Source organism: Colobus angolensis, unplaced genomic scaffold, assembly GCF_000951035.1.
Source record: "Colobus angolensis palliatus isolate OR3802 unplaced genomic scaffold, Cang.pa_1.0 Scaffold95, whole genome shotgun sequence".
NCBI lineage: Eukaryota > Metazoa > Chordata > Mammalia > Primates > Cercopithecidae > Colobus > Colobus angolensis.
The window spans coordinates 10,342,111-10,362,067 of NW_012123487.1; the positions used below are offsets into that span (position 1 = coordinate 10,342,111).

Genomic DNA, 19,957 nt, shown 5'->3' on the forward strand with positions numbered 1-19,957 from the left:
ACAGGCACCCACCACCATGCCAGGCTAATTTTTCTTTTTGTAATTTTAGTAGAGACGGGGTTTCACCATGTTAGCCAGGATGCTCTCAATCTCCTGACCTCATGATCCACCCACCTCGGCCTCCCAAAGTGCTGGGATTACAGGTGTGAGCCACCATGCCCGGCCAAGATCTATTTTTAAAAACTGTTACTGAAACACTAGGGGTTCAGTCTAGATCCTGCTGCATGCCACGCAGAAAACCAATCCCTGAGACAATGAGTATTGCCTGGAAAAATGCTTTAATCAGGTGCCAAGGAGATGGAAAATCAGTCTGAAGTCTATCTCCTACACCTACTAAAATTAGGGGGATTTATAGCAGGAAAGAAATGTAATCATATGTGGGAATACAGAATTTAGGAGGGGTAAGGAGGAGCAGTTTGTCAACAGAAAGCAGGTGTCGGTTAGGTAGTCATGATAGGTGAGCGTTCTGGCATCTCATCGTCCAGATGTGGTGATCCGGTAAGTTACAGTTGCTTGATACTATCTGAGAGGCCTGATGGTTGGTTTCCTGAGAAAGGAACTCAGATAATACAAATGTAAATTTCTCAAGTTTTAAGACCAGGAGGGTCAATTTCTATGTTTATTCAAAAGAAATCATAAACATCAGTTCTATGGGACAATTGGCCAGTTTCAAAATCATTCCATGGTTCTCTATTGTCTTTAGGATAAATCGTAAGCTCCTTGTTATGTCTTATAAGAAGTTCCAAGACCACTGTCTCTCTGCAACTTCTTTTCTTTCTGGGCCTTGACCCCTCTCTCTGCTCCAGCTGGGCTACTGGCATTTATGTGAAAGTGTGATGACTTTGCCTGACTCATCTTTGCACAGGTTGACCCTTCCATCTGAGATGTTCCCCTGGATCACCTTCACTTGGCCTATTGCTATGCTTCCTTCCAAACTCAACTCAGATGTCACCTTCCATGAAACCTCCCTGACTGCCTCAGGTCAGGTAAGGTGACTCTCCCACCATGAATTCTCATGGTATCTTAAAGCATAACACTTACGCACATTGTAGTCATTTGTTTGCTTATTCAGTTTCTCATTTGTGAGATACTTTAGTTCAGAAGCCACTCCCCAAACCTAGAGCACAATATGCACTCCATAGACACTTTGCAACACCTATCTGAAGAATAAGTAAATGAATCAATGAAGGAGCAAAAGAACCAACAAATAAATCAGAAAATATAATTCAGAGACATTTTAGAGGCCCAATCCTGACACACCTAGGTAAGGCCAAACTTGTGAATAAACAAGATACATGGAAACATATAATGTGATTTTTGCAGACAGATGTAAAAGGTTTGTCTGGCAACATATATAACTATACTAGTTTATTTGAACTGTATTCTTAAATATTCAGAGTGAGGGAAATACAGACTTGGAGCAGAGAGAGTAAATTAGGAATTTATAATGGAGAATGGGAGTTACGAGAGGACCCATATAGTCGAGGCAGCATATAAGAGCTCTGATGTCCAGCAGGGAGAAAAGGAGGAGAAAATGCTGGTGGCTGGAGCTACCTGGGCAGAAGGAGGAGGACAGTAGATGGTTAAGCATATGGGCTGTCAAGTCAGAAGGTTTGTGGTCACCACTCACATGATAGTGACCTTGGAACAGTGAGATAACTATGCAAGTCTCTGTTTTCTCACTTGTAAAAGAGGGATGAGTAGTAGTATTACTCATGAGACTACTTTCCAAAGATGAAAGGAAATAGTTCGAGTAAAGTACCCAGCCTACCGTAAAGGCTTGTAAACAGTAGATGCTGTTATTAGGAAGGAGATGTGGATTAATCTCCCCGTCTTGGCCTTTATGTGTTCCCACCAACACCACCAACTGCTCTGGAAGGTTTATGAGCCTTTACACACAGAGCGACGGCATGCCTCCTGGTACCCTCAGCGTTACTTTGCCTACCCCTGGCTTAAAGGTAAGGATGTTTATTAAAGAGCTTAGGCCCCAAGATGAAAGGGTATAAAATTGAATTATCCCACCTGAAGAAGATCAAATTAAACTTTTATAACTTAAAAAGACTTATCTTGACTAGTTGCTCTTTATTCTGCCCAAAGTATATTTAAGCTTCTGGTTGATCAATATTTAGTCTCGATCTAAGAAAAAAAACTCCTGGAAACATGAGGGTATTAAAAACCCTAATTGACTGCCAAAAGAAGTTATGAAAGCTCTTTCTCTGAAAGCATCTAGGTGAAATCACCACCTCTAAGTATACATCAGGTTAGGCTGCAGTGGAAAGATATTTCTTTTTTTCTTTTTAAACATTAGTCTAGGAAATACTTTAGGGACTATGATGTAACAAATAGAAATTGATGGGTATGATATCTCACAGAATTTCAGTCTGTTAACCTTTAGAACCATGGCTTTTATATTCAGAATTGTGCTCTCTCTCTCTCTCTCTCTCGCTCTCTCTCTCTCTCTCTCACCAGCATATGTCAAACTCTAGTCTATAGTCTGCAAAACAATCACATTAAGATTAAGATTCAGGCTGGGAGCAGTGGCTCACATCTGTAATTCCAGTACTTTGGGAAGCTGAAGTGGGCGGATCACTTGGCCAGGCAGATCAGCCTGGGGAACATGGTGAAACCCTGTCTCCACCAAAAACACAAAAAATTAGCCAGGTGTGGTGGCGCGCATCTGTAATCCCAGCTACTCAGGGGGCTGAGGTGGGAGAATTGCTGGAACCTGAGAGTGAGCCGAGTGAGCCGAGATCGCACCACTGCACTCCAGCCTGGGAGACAGAGCGAGACTCCATCTCAAAAGAAAAAAAAAAAGGATTCAACGTGGTCTCCAAGAGTTTCATATGAAGATTTTTAAAATGCAAATTCAACCCAAACCTCCTGAGGTCTGGGAATCTGTGTTTCAAACAAGAGCCTGATATAATGTATGAGAATTACTGCTTCTGAACTTGGAATTACCCAGGAAAAAAGTTTTGTATAACTCCTAGAATGCCAAGTCCTGTCCCTCAGGAGGAAGGAAATTAGTCCTGAGAATTTCATCCTCCCTTTCTCAGCCAGCTCCAAGAACAGTCCTGGGCCCAGGCTTTGAGGCTCAGCCCAGGTGTTACGAAGATGTGTAAGAAGCCAGTTAAAGAAGCCAGCTCCTCTCTGCAGCTGCAGCCCTGTCTGTTGCCATAGGCACTGCCTGACCAGTAGCATGGACAGTTCAAGATGATCCCACAAGGCAATCACAGGATGAACCAGCTGGATTCTTGAAGTGTCCTTCTATGTCTGTAAATTCCACTGCTAAATTCCTATTGTCCTGAAGTAGCAGCTTCTCCCACTTCTTATGAACTACATTCTACTTACAGTTACTCACCTATACACCTGAACTCAAGGCAAATAGAAAGGAAAAATGAAGCACAAATAACATGGCTACTAGGCAAGTTGGAAAATGTTAAGGTTGCTCTTTCAAATGATTGAAAATCACCTGCTGTGTGGCAATTCCAAATCTTAAAAGAAGAACTGCAAAGGCCTGAGTATCTCTCTGTTGGCTACTCTCCCCTGCCAGGGTGTACAACTATCAGATATGCCAAAAGAACACATCAGAATGGGACAACGCAGGGCTTTGGTACTACATCATCTCTTTCCATGACTGACTTTTGTGTGGTTGGATGGGATGGAAGCAAAAATAATCCACTTGATTAACAATTCATTGTCCTGAGAAGACCCCTCCAGTAGGGGATACTTTCTATCCTTCCCATCATTATGAAATTCAATCATATAGGGAACTGGGGACCTGCATAAATTGAACAATGCAATATAGACATAGTTTCAACAACAAAGGGGGAAGTCTCCTTTTCTTTTTGCTTGTTAAAGATGCATACTAACACTGCTTGATAAAGAGCCCATCACAAGTGTTAGGTGGAGAAAGGAAAAAGCTTAAATGTTTGTACATCTTTTACCAACTTTCTGTACTCACAATATTTTTTAATCTCCCAAGGAAACCCCAGCACACCTGTGTTCCACATAATAGCCACTCTCACCCAGCAGGTACATTGAAAGAAAGGAATCTGTCAGCACACTAATAACATCCTGACAAGGCAGGGAGGAAAGGCTGCCAGCGCCGTAAGAAATACTGTCTCCAGGAAATTAAAAGTGTTCCGTAGCGCGCTTGGTGTACATCTGTTTATGTTCTTGTTTCCTCCACTGGCAATTGCTCCTGTCAATCCCTGAATTCTGTACTATGAACGAAACAGAAAATTGCTTCAGTAGTACACAGTCCCAGCTGGGTGTTAAACCAGCAGTGTGGTGATATTAGACTCAAGCTTAGATACTCTTGCTTTATACTTCTTTGAGCTGAAAAGAAAACAAGGTAATCTCAACAACAAAAAAAGAGACAAGTGGTACTTAGGAGAAAAGTGAAAAAAGTAAAAACCATTTGCCTGATTTGTGTGTGTGTGTGTGTGTGTGTGTATGTGAGTGTGTATATGTGTGTTTGAAAGCAGGTGGCGAGTTTCTAGAAAAAATACAGGATATGGAGTCTCAAGATCTATCTTTTACCCCAAAGACCCACCAGCTAACAAGGATCAAGCGAACAGGTAAGAAACAGAGCAGGCATGGTTGCTAGAAGGTTAGAGGCAAAGGGAACACCACAGACACTTAAGCATGCTGCACCTTTGCTGGCAGATAGGTGCTATCAGTTACTAAAACTGCCATTATGTATTGGAGGACATTAACCGTCCACCAAAGTCGGTTCTCCCCTTCTTTTATTGTAGCTGAACACACAGCTGTTCAGCAGAGAACTTCATTTCACAGCTTCCTGGGCAGCTAGGGGTGGCCAAGTGACTAAATCCTCACCAGCGGAATATGAGAGAAATGACAAATCCCACTTCCTGGTCTGTGCACTCCTCTGGGTGTGCCTGACGTTCTCACAAGCCGCAATCCCGACACACCTAAGACCAGCATGGACTTGCAGAGCTCATCACACACTGAGGGAGGCGGGAACAGAGATGGAAGGAATCTGTGACCCTGAATGGCCACATGGAGCAAAGCTAATCTGAACTAAGAAAAATACATCTCTATGTATTTTGGAGATTATGTTTTGAGGCCTCTTTGTAACTAACATAGTTTTCACCCTAATACACATTATAACATTTTGAAATTAAAGTCTGATAATGGAACTAAAATGCCCTCAGATTATAGTTGTTTTTCTCTGTTATCAATCGTCCCAGATTTCCAGAAGTATTCAGTTTTAAAGGCAATAATACAATGATTATTTCCTGAAAGTTCACACAAGACAGCTACATTGATTAAAAGAAGGAACACTACATTTTAAAAAAAAATCATCCTAAATTTATCAAAAGTAGAATGATCCTTAAAAAATTATAACTGTCAAATTTGTGTTAGCCACAAATGTGTTCAGCCACCATAGCCACAGGTGAAAGCATAGGTGCTGTTTGGGGCTAAACTGTTGCCCTCCAAATTCATACATTGAAGCCCTAACTCTCAGTATCTCAGCATGTGGCAGTTGGAGATGGGTCTTTAAAGAAAAGTAAGGTTAGCCGAGGTGGGCTGATCACTTGAGGTCAGGAGTTCGAGACCAGCCTGGCCAACATGATGAAACCCCATTTCTACTAAAAATATAAAAATTAGCTGGGCGTGGTGGCGCGTGCCTGTAATCTCAGCCATTCTGGAGGCTGAGGCAGGAGAATCGCTTGAACCAGGGAGTCAGAGGTTGCAGTGAGCCAAGATCACGCCACTGCAGTCTAGCCTGGCGACAGAGCCAGACTCTGTCTCAAAAAAAAAAAAAAAATTATAAGGTTCAATGAAGTCATAATCCACTATGATGGTGTCGTAAGAAGAGGAAATTAGGACACAGACAACACAGACTGAGGGACAACCACGTGAAGATAGGAGAAGACGGCCTCTACAAGCCAAGGAGACAGGCTACAGATGGAATCAGTCCTGCCAACATCTTAATCCCGGACTTCTATCCTTCAGAACTGTGAGAAAATACATTTCTGTTGTTTCAGGCCACTTTCTATGGTTCTTTGTGTGGCAGCCTGAATAGACAAATACAAATAATAAATGTTAAGCATTTTTCTTTTGTATCAGAACCAAGGAGGGATTCTCTGGGTTGGTTCTCTGACAAAAAGGAAGGAAGAAAGAGAAGGAAAGGCGGGGAGTGGGGGAGGGAGGAAGGAAGGAAGATATTATTTCCAGCAATTAAAATCTTTGGGCGTTTACAAGTCACATGCTTTGACTATATTTAAATTCTAATGGACCCATGCCTCACATCATCTTCAAAAGTAAACTACAGGTAAAGCCTTAAATATAAGAGATAAAAAGCTAATAAAATAAAATGTGGGAAGTCATCTTTGCAGTCTGTGAGTAGACAAAGACATTTGAATATGAAGCTAAATCCTCAAATCACAGTGTCACAATTACATGGGTTTAACTTCATCAAAATGAAAGATTGTGATTCAATAAAGGATATCCTAGAAAATGTGAACAGACTAAAGAAAGTATCCACAATAACTAGTGAAAGATTAATGTATAGAATATACCCCACACACATGCAAAAAAAAAAAAAAAAGAAACAAAACTCTTTCAAATCAACAGTAAAACAATGCAATAACTAATGGAAAAATAAATGAAGGATATGAACAGGTAAAGCCCAATTGTCTAACACATATGTAAAGGAAAGTTCGACACCATTAGCCACAGAAAAATGAAAAGATTAAACATTACTGAGATTCTACATTATTCATTAGAATGGCAAACATTAGAACACTAGATAATACCAAGTGTTGAAGAGGAGATGGAAATGATATAAACAATTGATATGCTGGAGTGAATACTCTTGGAGTAAACAATAGATACTGTTGGAGGGAATATAAACTAGTCCAGCGGTTTTGGAAAGCAATCTAACAACACTGGGGAAATTAAGTACAGAATCTCATATGATCCAGCAATTGACTGCTGGGTGTATGTCTCAGGGATACTCACACAGATTCATACAAGCACATGTTCCAAGAACATTATTTGTAGTATGGAAGTTAGAAACAATGTCCATCATTAGGGGAAAGGATTAGTAAAACAAGATAGAGGCATACTATGAAAATATACAGTTACCATCCTGCCTTGCTTAACAACAGTAATATTTAATTGCTTAAAGACTGTGAGTGGGATAAATGGATAGTAAGCCTTTAATCATTAAAGAAAAAAATTGATAAAATGTCTCTCCTTTTCCTTTTCTCTCTTGTGAGTTGCTCCTTCAAACACCCATCTTGTACAATATGAGGGATATCCAGTTTAAGATTCACTATGGGCCTCGGCTAAATCTTCATGAATTTGATGAGGGAAAGAAAGGAACTAAGCTTCCTAAGAGGGTAACTATTTTAAAACAGCAAACCTGGGTGTGGGAAGGGATTAGGAGTAGAGTTTGGGATGGCAGCCTCAGAAGGACAAACTTAGGCCAAGGTGGGAGGGAGTTGGGGTGGAGATCGGGCTTCTCCAGTTGGAAGTCTGGAGCTAGGACCCTTCATTGAAATCGGAGAAAAGGAAAAGGAGAGAGTGAGGCTGACTTTTTAACTGAACTCCAAAATTCTCAGCAATAGAATGGGCCTAATATGTACCAGGTAGGATTTAATTTTAAATGAAAGAAAAATGTTTCAGATAGTAGGGACTGTTAAACATTGAAATTGAATGTTGTGTAGCTCCTGCTTTGTTGGTCTTCAATATTTTTTAAAGAGCTTTGTTATCCAGTATTATCGTCCAGTTGAGGCTAAGGAGCACAATAGATTTCCTGAGCGCTGTAATTTGTGTTTTCATGTGCTGTCCCCGAAGTATTATCAATTGCTATTTGATATCCTGTCCTTTGGACATATTTTTGTTGTTGTTGATAATGATGGTGGTGTTTTGTTTTTGTTTTTTTTTTAAGAAATGAAAGAAAAAGTTTGGCATGTCCCTGGAGAGACATTACCCCCGACCCCCCTCCAATTGTATCTATTGCGAACAGCAGAAATACCAGTGTTCGGATCTAAAAGCAGTCTTTTTCTTCTCCAGATTAAAAAAAAAAAAAAACTACTTCTTATGACTCTGGACTTAAATTTGACTTCTTAAAAATAAGAAAAATGAAAGAAGGGTAGGAAATATTGGTCACATCTCCGCGTGATTCTATGTCCTCACTTCTGCTACCCCGTAATTAAAATACCCTGTGTTATCCTTTAGAAATTACACTCCTGTCTCTTTAACAAACTGTAAGTGAGAAGGGGGAGGGCCTCGGGAGCGGCGAAGGTTCTGATTGGTCTTCCTGGCAGAAACTGGGCGGTAAAAGAGCCTCTTCTGTTATTGACCGGGGCTGCTGGGTGAGAGGCCAGGGCCGAGGAGGGCTTCAGGACGCAGGAAGCGCCCTTGCTTCAAGTCGCGGGCGTGGGAACGGGGTTGCAAAACGGGTCCCCTTCATCCGGGTGGGTTAAGGGCCCTGGCAGCCTTTTCGCGAAGGCGCCACGCCCTAGCAGTTGGGCCGCAGTGGGCCCGAGGGCCACTTGGACCGCCGAGACCGCTCGCTGGCCGCGGAGCTGGAGGAAAGGGGATACCTGGGCCCCGGCCGCCGCCTTCTCAACTCGGCCGAGGCCCCTATCTCAACCTAGTTTCTCTTTTTCCCCTGTTCTGCAGGCTGGCTTCCGGCGTCATGGCTCAAAGGGCCTTCCCGAATCCTTATGCTGATTATAACAAATCCCTGGCCGAGGGCTACTTTGATGCTGCCGGGAGGGTGAGTTTGGGATATGGCTGCCCGCATCCCTGCCTCTCCCCACGGTGTTCGGAAAGGAGCTCATTTTTGCCCGAAAGAAAGAGTTGAGCATCCCCCTTTAAAAAAAATACATGATTCGACGAGAAATATGTAAATTATTTAAAAGTACATGTTAATATATACAGTTGGAGCTTCAACATAATGTTGAATACGTCATTGTTAACATTATTGAAATAAGCTCAATTATTGATAGTATAAATTTAAAAAATTGGCAAATATGTAGTTTACTATGTAATTGGCATTTTTTATGTATTTTGGTTTGCTGCTTAAAGAGGTGAAGAATCCCAACAGTATTCACATGTGCCGTGTTATTCCTTTGTGATTACACACAAGTGTGGTCAGGGTAATGATGAGAGCAAACGGTGGTGTGTGGTAAGGACATCTTTAAACTCTTACTGCTAAGAGAATTTGGGGACATAGGAAACCTGAAGTTGTTTGTAGCAGTGTCACTCCACAGGACATACCCACAGCTGGGGAAAAAAAGGAAACAACACTTGTCAGTTAAACTGGTTAGCATGTCACAAATCACTGTGCAAAAGAGAACCTGGATGTAAAATACTAGGGGCCTGTGTTTGCTCATGCCTTTTTGAGTGAACATAATGGTTAAGAGGGAATACAAATATTTTTAAGAATACCTAGTTTTGGCTGGGTGCAGTGGCTCACGCCATTAATCCCGACACTTTGAGAAATCAAGGCAGGAGGATTGCTTGAGGCCACGAGTTTGAGACCAGCCTGTGCAACCTAACAGGACCTTATCTCTACTAAAACTTTTTAAAAAATTAGCCAGGTGTGGTGGAAAGCTTGTAGTCTCAGCTACTTGGGAGGCTGGGGTGGGAGAATTGCTGGAGCCCAGGAGATTTGAGGCTGTAGTGAGCTATGATTGCACCACTGCACTCCAGCCTGGGTGATGGAGAGAGACCCTGTCTCTAAAAAAAAATAAAAATAAAAATAAAAGTTTTGAAAATGAGTTAAGCTGGAAACAGGGCACACTTTAAAAATTTTACTAGTTTATTTCTTTGAAACTTGTCAGCCATGCAAAAGGCATTTTATGTGATATAATGGCCTTGCAGATTTCATCCCTGTCAAATTAATCTGTGGGTTTGATGGTTCTGTGTTTTTTCCTTAAAGCACTTGTCACTTTATAGATTAACTTGGGTCAGTAATGCAGGTAGGAGGAATCAAAGAGATGAAGAAGTGTAGGGTAGAAGGCTACCAAAATGTATATGGAGTTTGAGTCAATCTGATTATTTTAAGACTAGTATTAAGCTGCCCAAACAAAGGTTTTTATAATTATCTTCAGGTCAGATGGATTCCCTCTGGCCATCTGGGCCTGCATTCTTCCTAACTGTGCAGATTCTCAAGGTGAAGTATATGTCTTGTCTTGCTGGAGGAGGACTTGCTGCTTCATGCTGACTTGGCAAAGAGAACACTTGAGGATTGTCCTAGTGACAGAAACCTTCGATAAAATGTAGCTGTTTAGGCTGCCTATAAAGTAAATGCTTTTTATGAATTTAACCCTTCCTTCCTTTTTTTTTTCCTGAGATGGAGTCTCATCCTGAGCCCAGGCTGGAGTGCAGAGGCACCATCTTGGCTCACTGCAACCTCTGCCTCCCAGGCCCGTGATTCTTGTACCCCAGCCTCCCGAGTAGCTGGGATTACAGGTGCACAACACCACGCCTGGCTAATTTTTAGTAGAGGTAGGGTTTCACCATGTTGGCCAGGCTGGTCTCGAACTCCTGTCCTCAAGTAATCCTCCCATCTCAGCCTCCCAAAGTGCTGGGATTACAGGCGTGAGCCACTGTGCCTGGCCGAATTTAACCCTTTATTTCTAAGGGGAAAAGTGCACAAATTTAAACCCTGACCCAAGAGTAAGAATGTAATTTATTTCCTAATGTAGTTTTTGGACAGATCGTAGAAAGAAAGTAGCATACCAGTTCTAAAACTGGGTAATGTTGAACACAGGGAAACCCTGGAGATCTGTCCTCCTTAATTTCTTGGCACCAGATTTCAATAAGGAACTGGTCTGTTTTCTGGTATCGGTCAGGAAAAAAAAAAAGGACTTTTAGAGACTTCAGATTATTGCTAGAGTTTGAATAATTTGGTGGTCTACCACAAGCAATCAATATTCTCACAGAGGTCACCTTTATTAAATGCAGAATGTGCCAAACAGAACGTAACTTCCCTTCATGAGGCTGAGACATTCTCATTATTCTTGATCTCTTGAAGGCCAGGCAAGATGATAAATTATATATGATCTATATACAGTAGATGATGTGTTCTCAATGTAGATGCACTCTTCTATCTAGCTGAGATTTATAGGCCTTTTATATTAACACTGAAGTATATTTTATCCTACTAAATGTATTTTCAAGTCTGGTTGAAATCTTCTTTGCAGAAATTGTTAAATAATGGGAGTGTGTCTGTCAAACAATGTAGTCTCTTCTAAAGAGTGTGAAATAAGGGATCATAGTGGTGCTCTAGATTAAATAATCCAGATGTGGTTGAAAGTCTGATTTGCCTTATCAAGGATGCTCCTCCAAAGTGAATCTTAATGTATTTTTAAACTATTGTTGTTAATTCTGATACTGCCTTCTTGCTGTTACCAGTGTTAAGATTTTATCCCATTTTTAAAAATGAGATGCTAATGTGAGTGGTTAGGTTTATTTCTGCAATCCTTACATGGTGAAATAAAGTGTTTATACCCTTGTAACATCCACATTGTTCTGAAATTTTAATTGCTTTGTGAAATTCAACTCATAGAATCACAGCAAGTTCTTAAAATTATTGAGGGATACAGTAAAGTGACTTTTTTTTTTTTGAGATGGAGTTTTGCTCTTGTTGCCCAGGCTGGAATGCAGTGGCACAATTTCGGCTCACTGCAACTTCCGCCTCCCGGGTTCAAGGGATTCTCCCACCTCAGCATCCCTAGTAGCTGGGATTACAGGCGTGCGCCACCATGCCTGACTAATTTTGTATTTTTAGTAGAGATGGTGTTTCTCCATGTTGGTCAGGCTGGTCTCAAACTCCCAACCTCAGGTTATCCACACGCCTTGGCCTCCCAAAGTGCTAGGATTACAGGAATGAGCCACTGCACCCGGCCTAAAGTGACTTTTTAAGACACTGATTCAGTGTATGCAGAAGTTTAAAATTATTTTTCACTTGCCTTTAAGAAGAATAACGTAATGATTGTGTGAGCCTCACTATTTGCACAGCATCTGTGGACCTTCATATGGGTGGTACTGACCCCAGAGCCTCAGCCTTAGTGGATTTTTCAATCCATATCTAAACTATTACTTGCCTTAGACCCTTGATCTGCTGAAAAATTAGTAAAAATGTCAACATTTACATCCCTGAATGAGAAAGACTTATAATACACTATTTCATTTAATCCTCAAAGTACATTTTGAAATTGGTGGGGCAGGTATTATTATCCTGACTTTATGGAGGTAATTGAAACATAAGTTCTGAGTTGAGCAAGATCACTCAGCTAATAGCGGGTAAGGATGCAGACAGGCTCGTTCATTGAGAAACATTTGTGAAGCCCCATTCTCTGCCAGACACTGGGTTTATGATGGTGAGTTTGATATTTGTTCTATTCTGCTTGGGGCTCTTGATACACATGAATTTGTGTTGCTTTTCTTTTGCTACTTTATTTTTTTAAATCATTTTTTAAAAATAAGAGCAATTAGATGTTTCTTTAGGGAATTTACCTTGCTGCAGCTTGAATACTAAAAAGCCAGTAGTTTGAAAGCAGCAGATATATGATTTGTGCTTAATTTAATAAAATGACTATTATTATAATAAATATTGTTTTAAATAATAGGCGATTACTATTAAGTGGAAAATTACTGTGAGCCAGTTTATCATTGGCAGTCTGTTTTCGTATTTAACTAAAAATTTTATGTAAAACATAAGTTACAACAGTATTTTATAAATTTTGTTAATGTGATGTTGTTGATAAGAATAGGTAATAAATTGTTCAGTCTCCCAGGTAGAAAAATATGTCGTAAGTGGAAAAGAAATACCTCTCTGTCTTTGATAGCTTATAGTCCAGCAAGCTGGGTGACCCACATTATTTTGATATTTGTTTTCCTTTAATATCTAGCTGACTCCTGAGTTCTCACAACGCTTGACCAATAAGATTCGGGAGCTTCTTCAGCAAATGGAGAGAGGTGTGAAATCAGCAGACCCTCGAGATGGCACCGGTTACACTGGCTGGGCAGGTATGAAGTGCTGACTATGAGCTGGCATAAGCATTGTGCTTAAGAGCCAGAGCATTTTTCCAAGAGCTGTCTCTCTGAATGGTACACCCTTAAATGCTTCCTGCATCTGCATATGAGTAATTGCTTCTGGGAGAGTGCTGTGCCCTCAACCCAACCACAGTATCTTCTGGGTTTTTAATAGTGCCCTGAATTTAGGACATGGTAAGCATATTCATGTAATTCATGCCTGACATTTGGATGGCTGCTATACTTGTGAGGAGAAAAATTGATTTTCAATATTACATAGTTAATTTGGAGATGTAATTTCAGTGGGAAGAATTGGGAAGAGTTCCAAAATACGTTGCCTGAAGCAGAGGTAGTGAGGATTGATCTCAGGAGTAAAACATGTCCAGAAGCATTTTAAAAAGTTAACCCATAACAGGAATCCATACAGAAACACGGGGTATACTTCCATGAACTAATCCTCCTATGTGGTCATTGCTGGTTGGTTTGCAATTGCTGCATTGCCAATCTCAACCATTGAGAGGTTGGAGGACGTTTAGGAAGAAACAGTGCATTGATGTCAAAAAAGGTGAGAAAGAGAAAAAGCAAAGAAGAGACCGGGCACGATGGCTCACACTTGTAATCCCAGCACTTCGGGAGGCCAAGGTGGGTGGATCATGAGGTCAAGAGATCAAGACCATCCTGGCCAACACTGTGCAACCCCATCTCTACTAAAAATACAAATTAGCTGGGCATGGTGGCTCGTGCCTGTAGTCCCAGCTACTCAGGAGGCTGAGGCAGGAGAATCGCTTGAATCCAGGAGGTGGAGATTGCAGTGAGCTGAGATTACGCCACTGCACTCCAGCCTGGTGATGGAGCAAGACTCCATCTAAAAAAAAGGAGAAAAGTTAAAGAACTGCAATTAATTTACCAAATGTAGAGAAACAAAAAGATAGCTGTGTAATCTGGAAGAAAGCATAGTCTAGAGACTCAGTGTTTCCCATTCCCTTTAAAGAATGGGCAAGGAGGAATAAGCTTGCAATCCAAGGAATTTGAATTTGATTTTAAGGAAGTGGAATTTGTCATAAAAATGGCCTCATAGCAGAGATTCTGATTCAGTAGATCTTGAGCAGAACCCAGGAATTTGCCTTTTATAACCATCAGTGGTCTTGATGCAGATGGTGATCTATGGACTGCAGTTTGAAAGCTTCCTGAGAGAAATTTATTTATAATAGCAATCTCTTAGTCTTCCTCTTTAGTACAGGTTGAGGATCCCAAATCTGAAAATCTGAAATCCAAAATGCTCCAAAATTTGAAGCTTTCTGAGCTCTGATGTGACACTCAAAGGAAATGTTTGTTGAGCATTTAGGATTATCAAAACTCAGATTTGGGATACTCAACTGGTAAATATAAGGCAAATATTTCAAAAATTGAAATCCAAAACACTTGTCCCAAGGATTTCAGAGAAGGGATACTCAGCCAATAATGACAAATGATTCTATTTTTTTAACAAGGGTAGGGAAGACAGATTGAACCAGTAAAATTACAATCTCAGGGATTTTTAAAGTCAATGTTTTGTAAAAATAAGACTGGACTACATAATGTTGGACCATTCCTTTTATTATTTTATGATTTTTATGAATTATAGAAGCTTAACACAAAATGAGAATGAAATGAAAGGATTTTCTTTCAAGAAGGAAGGTATAACAGCTATCATTTATTATCCACTGTGTTCCAGGTGTGATGTGGTGGATAGATAATATCATCAGTCAATGTTGAACGTTACTATTTATTTAAAATTATTGGGGTTTGAACAAAACAGGGCAAGCACAATACACAGTTGTCTTGAGTTTTCCTCTTGATTGCCACATTGTAATAATATATAAGGCTCAGACTTACAGATCTGTTTCTAATATATATGGAGTTTCTATTATTTTGTTATTCCTTGCAAAAAAAAAAAAAAAAGACTGAAACAGATCACTAGTTAATTCTAGCACTGATTACAAAAGAATGACTTAAACTTTTAAATTGGCCACTCAGATGTACTCATTATTGTGAGGTGCTTTGCTTTAGGGGGAAAATAAGAGGATTGATTTCAAGTTTGAATTAAGTTTGACAATGTTGGAAAGAGTCATTAGTCAGACCCTTATATTGCTAGGGCTAGTTGAGAAACCGAAAGTTAAAATCTTTGGAAATAGCAAAGAAATTTCACTCCAAAGTAAAATGCAAGTTTGTTTAATTTTTTTTTGGGGGGGGGGCTGTACGGGGTTTCTGACTTCATCTCCTTTGAATGCCAATATCCTTCAACCTTTTATCCTCAAGTGTCTGTGATATTCATTGCTGGCTCCTGAAAGCAGCTTATATGGCAAGCATCTGAGGCAAACTGGCATACTTAGCAGTTTAGGATGTCTTTAGTGGCTGGTTGTTTTAGGATGTAACGTAAAATCTTCTAGATAAATTTGCTAATTTTCTAGTTTGCTAGTTTTCAAGGCAAGCTTCCTAATGTCTCCTAATCAAACACTGTTAAAAAGCCATTATTCCCACATAAAATAGACTGCCTCCTCCAGTGTTTTGATAAGTAAAATGCTACCTTGTGCCAGTGTTGAGGCAGTCTAAATAACATAAAGCTCTGAGTTGTATAAGAAACTAAAACTGATTCAACCCCATAAAATCACCATGTTAATACCTTCTCCTCCTATTATGTTATAGTTTACAAAGTATCATTTATTCATGACTGCAATTTTATTACCAAGAAATGCATTCACAGACACAATAAAAATATTTGGTGTTGTATGTCAAAGCAATGTTTATATAATTATGTGTAGATTTTTATGTTACTTTGTGTCCAATGTTATCTTTCAAAAAAATGACACTCTTTAGGAAACACGCATTATATTTCTTTAACTTTATTCAGCATGAGAAAACTGCATAGTTATTGCAATTAGTTAGAACTTTAACATCTTATTTTGTTAAATGTCATTCTCCAGTATAAGCATGGGCTGATAGCTAATACTAGTTAGATAGGATTAGGATTTGGGACAGGATTAGGTTCAGCTGTCTATACCCCAAAAAAGAAAACAAAAGTATAGTGGTTTAAATAATAGTGCATTTTTCTCTAGTAAAAGGCGGCCAGAAAGCGTCGGTCAGTCCAGGCCTGATAGTTAGCTTCAGGATGTTAATAGGAACCCCAGTTCCTTTCTTTCTGCTCCATCATTCCTCAGCCTCTAGCTTTTACCTCTTGTTCAAAATGACTGCTGAAGATCCAGTCATTACATCAGCTTTTCAGGCTGCTGGAAGGAAGAAGAGGCAAAGAAGAATGCATTAATGCATGCTCTGCCTTTAAAAAGCCTTCCTGGAAATCCCACTCATCATTTCAGTTGTGCTTACTTCGCATGGGCTGGGACGTAGTCACTCTTGTTAGGAAGGGAGGATGGGAAATGCAGTCTTTTTTCTTGGCTTCTGTTAATAGAGGAAGAGGAGAGTCAACTTTAGGATAAGACCTAGTAATCTCAGCTATAACTTCTATATAACAAGAAAAATGATTTTTTTTCTTGACTCCTATATTTTGCACAAGGCTTTTGGACAGTGAGCCTCAATTTTTATGTCTGTTAAAGGATCTCTTCTGTTCACTTTTGGGGGATTTTTGGGGTGAATAAATTTACCAGTGTCTATAAAATATTTTGAAATTTTCCAGGCAATATTTTGTCTCTTCTTTGTTTCCAAGGAGATTGATTTGGGTTTTGATTCACAACACCTTTACTCTTTTAAGGTTTTTTTTTTTTCCCCCCATTCAGTAAATAATAGTCTTTGCATAAAGCCTGCCACAGAAAGGAAGTATTACAGGAATGCCAAATCATAAATAATTTTCCTAGAGCTAAGTGTAACTTAAATCTAGAAGGGACTACAATTGATTCTAAACTTAATACTGTAAAACATTACTATTTTTATAGCTTTATTAAACAGTTGTTTGCCGTTCTTTTCTGCTTTCTCCTAAACTCTTATTTTCTGTTGCAGAATTATAAAGTTCCTAATTTGTACCATGCATCAATTCATACTAAACCCCATAATCGTATGTCTTTGTTTCTACTTCATGAATCTAAAGAAAGCTACAAAACTGGGCCGCCCAGCTTCTTAATACCTCATTCATGGTGTGTCTAGATTTGTCTCAGTTGCAGTTGCTCAGTTGATCTTGAAAATGAAAGGGTTCTAGTGAGGAGATGACACATTCGTGTGTTTAGTGTTAGATGTGTAAAGTTGACCCTTGAACAATGTGCAATTTAAGGGCACAGGCCCCTGACACAGTCAAAAATTTATGTATAACTTTTGTCTCCCCCAAAACTTAACTAATAGCTTGCTGTTGAGGAAGCCTTACTGATAAATAGTTGATTAACTATGTATCTTTTATATTTTTATATTAGCTTTTATATTTATATTTTGTGTGTTACATTTAATATGTACTATATTTTTACAATAAAGTAAGGTAGAAAAAAATGCTACTAAGAGAATTATAAGGAAGGGAAAATATATTTAGTATTCATTGAGTGGAAATGGATCCTTATAAAGGTCTTCATTATTTTCTTCACATTGAGTAGGCTGAGGAAGAGGAGGAAAAGAAAGGTTTGGTCTTGCTCTCAGGGGTGGCAGAAGAAGTGAAGGGAGGTGGAAGGGAAGGCAAAAGAGGCAGGAACACTCGGTGTAACTTTACAGATATATGTCGTAATTTCTGTCTGACGTTTTTGCTTTTTCATTTCTCTAAAACTATCTCTGTACATTGCCAGTTCTTCCACCATTTGCTTTAGTGTCAGTGCCCATACCATGTATGAATCCGTGTCAGAAAAGAAGTCAAAAGCAGCATTGAATAATCAAGACCCTTTTGCCAGACTGTCTAACGTCAATTCGTTTTCTGGCACTGCTTCTTCTGTATCCTCCTCATCCTCTAGCACTGGTTCATAAGAACTCATCTTCATCAAGTCGCTTTCTATTAATTCCTGTAGTGTGGCGTCTGTTAGCTCTCGAATTTCTCCAAGATTCCTATCTTGAGGTCCTTCATCCCCATCCCCCCACCTTTTTTTTTTTTTTTTTTTGCCGTGTCCACATCTCTTTCATGATCTCCTTGATTGGTGCCTGTGAAGTCATGCACACTATCTGGACCCAGTTTTCTCAAGCAAGAATTGATTGTTTCAGCCTTGATGGTTTTCGTGGCTTTACTGTATCAACGATGGTGTCTCAATGGTGTAATTCTTCTAGACTTTCACGATGTTCTATCTGAGTTGTTCCGTGAATAGGTCACATATGCAAAGTGGCCCCCAAATGCTGAAGGAGCTGAAAAACCAAAGGAGACAGAAAATCCCGCTTGTCAGTGAAGTCTGTTCTATTGGAGAACTTAGAGACACCAGCCTGGTCTTGGTCAGCCACAAGGCAGGAAGATCTCAACACTGTTACTCCAGAGACCCAGGGCTTACATACCATAGGGAAGGGCAACCCTCCAAAACAGGCAAGACTACTATGTGTATCGCAGCCTATAATTTGTGCAATAGCACCAAGTTTCCTTTGTTCTTACACTACGGACAGTAACGTAAAAATCAGGAGGCATTCACGGGGCCGGGGCTAATCAGAAGTTAGCGTAGAGAATTAGCCTACAAGATGGAGCCACTTTTGTCTCCACAGGGTACTCCACAGCATTGACAATCCATTCCATAAAGTACTGTTTATAATGAGCCTGAGAGTTCCTTATGAACCCCTGATGTAGAGCCTGAATTAGAGACCTGTTTGGGGCAAGTAGACCACTTTGATGCCTTCAGTGTTGAACTCTTGGGTTCTGGATAGCTAGGGGCATTGTGCACTATTGAAAAAACTTTAAAAGGCAGTCCCTACTGGCAAGGTAATTTCCCTACATCAAAGAGAAAGCATTGGTGGAACAAAACCATTAAAAAAGGTTCTTGGCCGGGCGCGGTGGCTCAAGCCTGTAATCCCAGCATTTTGGGAGGCCGAGACGGGTGGATCAGGAGGTCAGGAGATCGAGACCATCCTGGCTAACACGGTGAAACCCCGTGTTTACTAAAAAAAAAATACAAAAAACTAGCCGGGCGAAGTGGCAGGCGCCTGTAGTCCCAGCTACTCGGGAGGCTGAGGCAGGAGAATGGCGTAAACCCGGGAGGCGGAGCTTGCAGTGAGCTGAGATCCGGCCACGGCACTCCAGCCTGGGCGACAGAGCGAGACTCCGTCTCAAAAAAAAAAAAAAAATGGTTCTTGTTGTCCAAGCTTTCCTATACAACCAAAACATTGGCAGCTGGTACTCATCTTTTCTCTTCAAGACCCGGGGGTTGGCAGCTTTATAAATAAGGGTAGTCCTGATCATAAACCCTACTGCATTTGCATAAAACAGTAGAGTTAGCCTATCCCTTCCTGCCTTAAATCCTGGTGCTCATTTCTTTTCCTCACTAATGCATGTCCTTTGTGGATTCTTCCCCCCAGAATAGGGTTCAAAAACTTTTCAGGCAGATGTCCTTTCCCCTCAATTGTTCTTCATCGTACCTGCTACCTCTTGGTTGGCAGAAGCTGCTGCTGCTGTTATCTTGACTTTTTTTTTAAGCCAAATCTCTTTCTATAATTATCAAACCAACCCTTGCTGGCATTAAATTATCGAGTTTTAGATTCGTTTTGCTTTTAGTTGCCATATATTGACTTCACATTTTCTTGAATCATTTTAGAGTCCTGCACCAACATAAAGGCTACATTTTCAATATGTACTGCAGTTTCACTAAAAATGCAAGGTTTTTGTGCCTGCTGCTGTAACTGCAGTGATGGCTTCATGAAGTTCCTTTTCATTCTTTACAATGGTCCTTATGCTGGATTCATTTATCTTAAAATGGCAGGCAACTGCAGCTGCAGACCTCAATCTATGGTGACAGTATATCAAGCAGTTCAGGTGTTTCATATAATGTCATGACTTTTC

At 40.2% G+C, this 19,957-nt stretch overlaps 2 protein-coding genes across 5 annotated transcripts in view; one reads left to right on the plus strand and one right to left on the minus strand.

The window, feature by feature from the left end:
- Positions 1-7,392, minus strand: part of CPS1 (carbamoyl-phosphate synthase 1, mitochondrial) — a 191,552-nt gene extending 184,160 nt beyond the window's left edge. For both annotated transcript variants that reach the window (XM_011932323.1, XM_011932322.1), the window contains exon 1: positions 7,308-7,392. The gene's annotated coding sequence lies outside the window, so the exon portion shown is untranslated. The remainder of the gene's footprint in view (positions 1-7,307) is intronic.
- A 910-nt stretch (positions 7,393-8,302) lies between these two features.
- The window catches only part of LANCL1 (LanC lantibiotic synthetase component C-like 1 (bacterial)), a 44,662-nt gene continuing 33,007 nt past the window's right edge, over positions 8,303-19,957 (plus strand). Inside the window, exons 1-3 of one of the 3 annotated variants that reach the window (XM_011932325.1) lie at positions 8,303-8,351; positions 8,662-8,758; positions 12,903-13,020. In XM_011932325.1, the coding sequence (XP_011787715.1) occupies positions 8,678-8,758; positions 12,903-13,020 (199 nt within the window). In that variant the 5' untranslated portion in view covers positions 8,303-8,351; positions 8,662-8,677. Of the gene's footprint in view, positions 8,759-12,902; positions 13,021-19,957 lie in introns of all 3 variants that reach the window. The other 2 variants (XM_011932327.1, XM_011932326.1) reach the window with 2 other exon arrangements.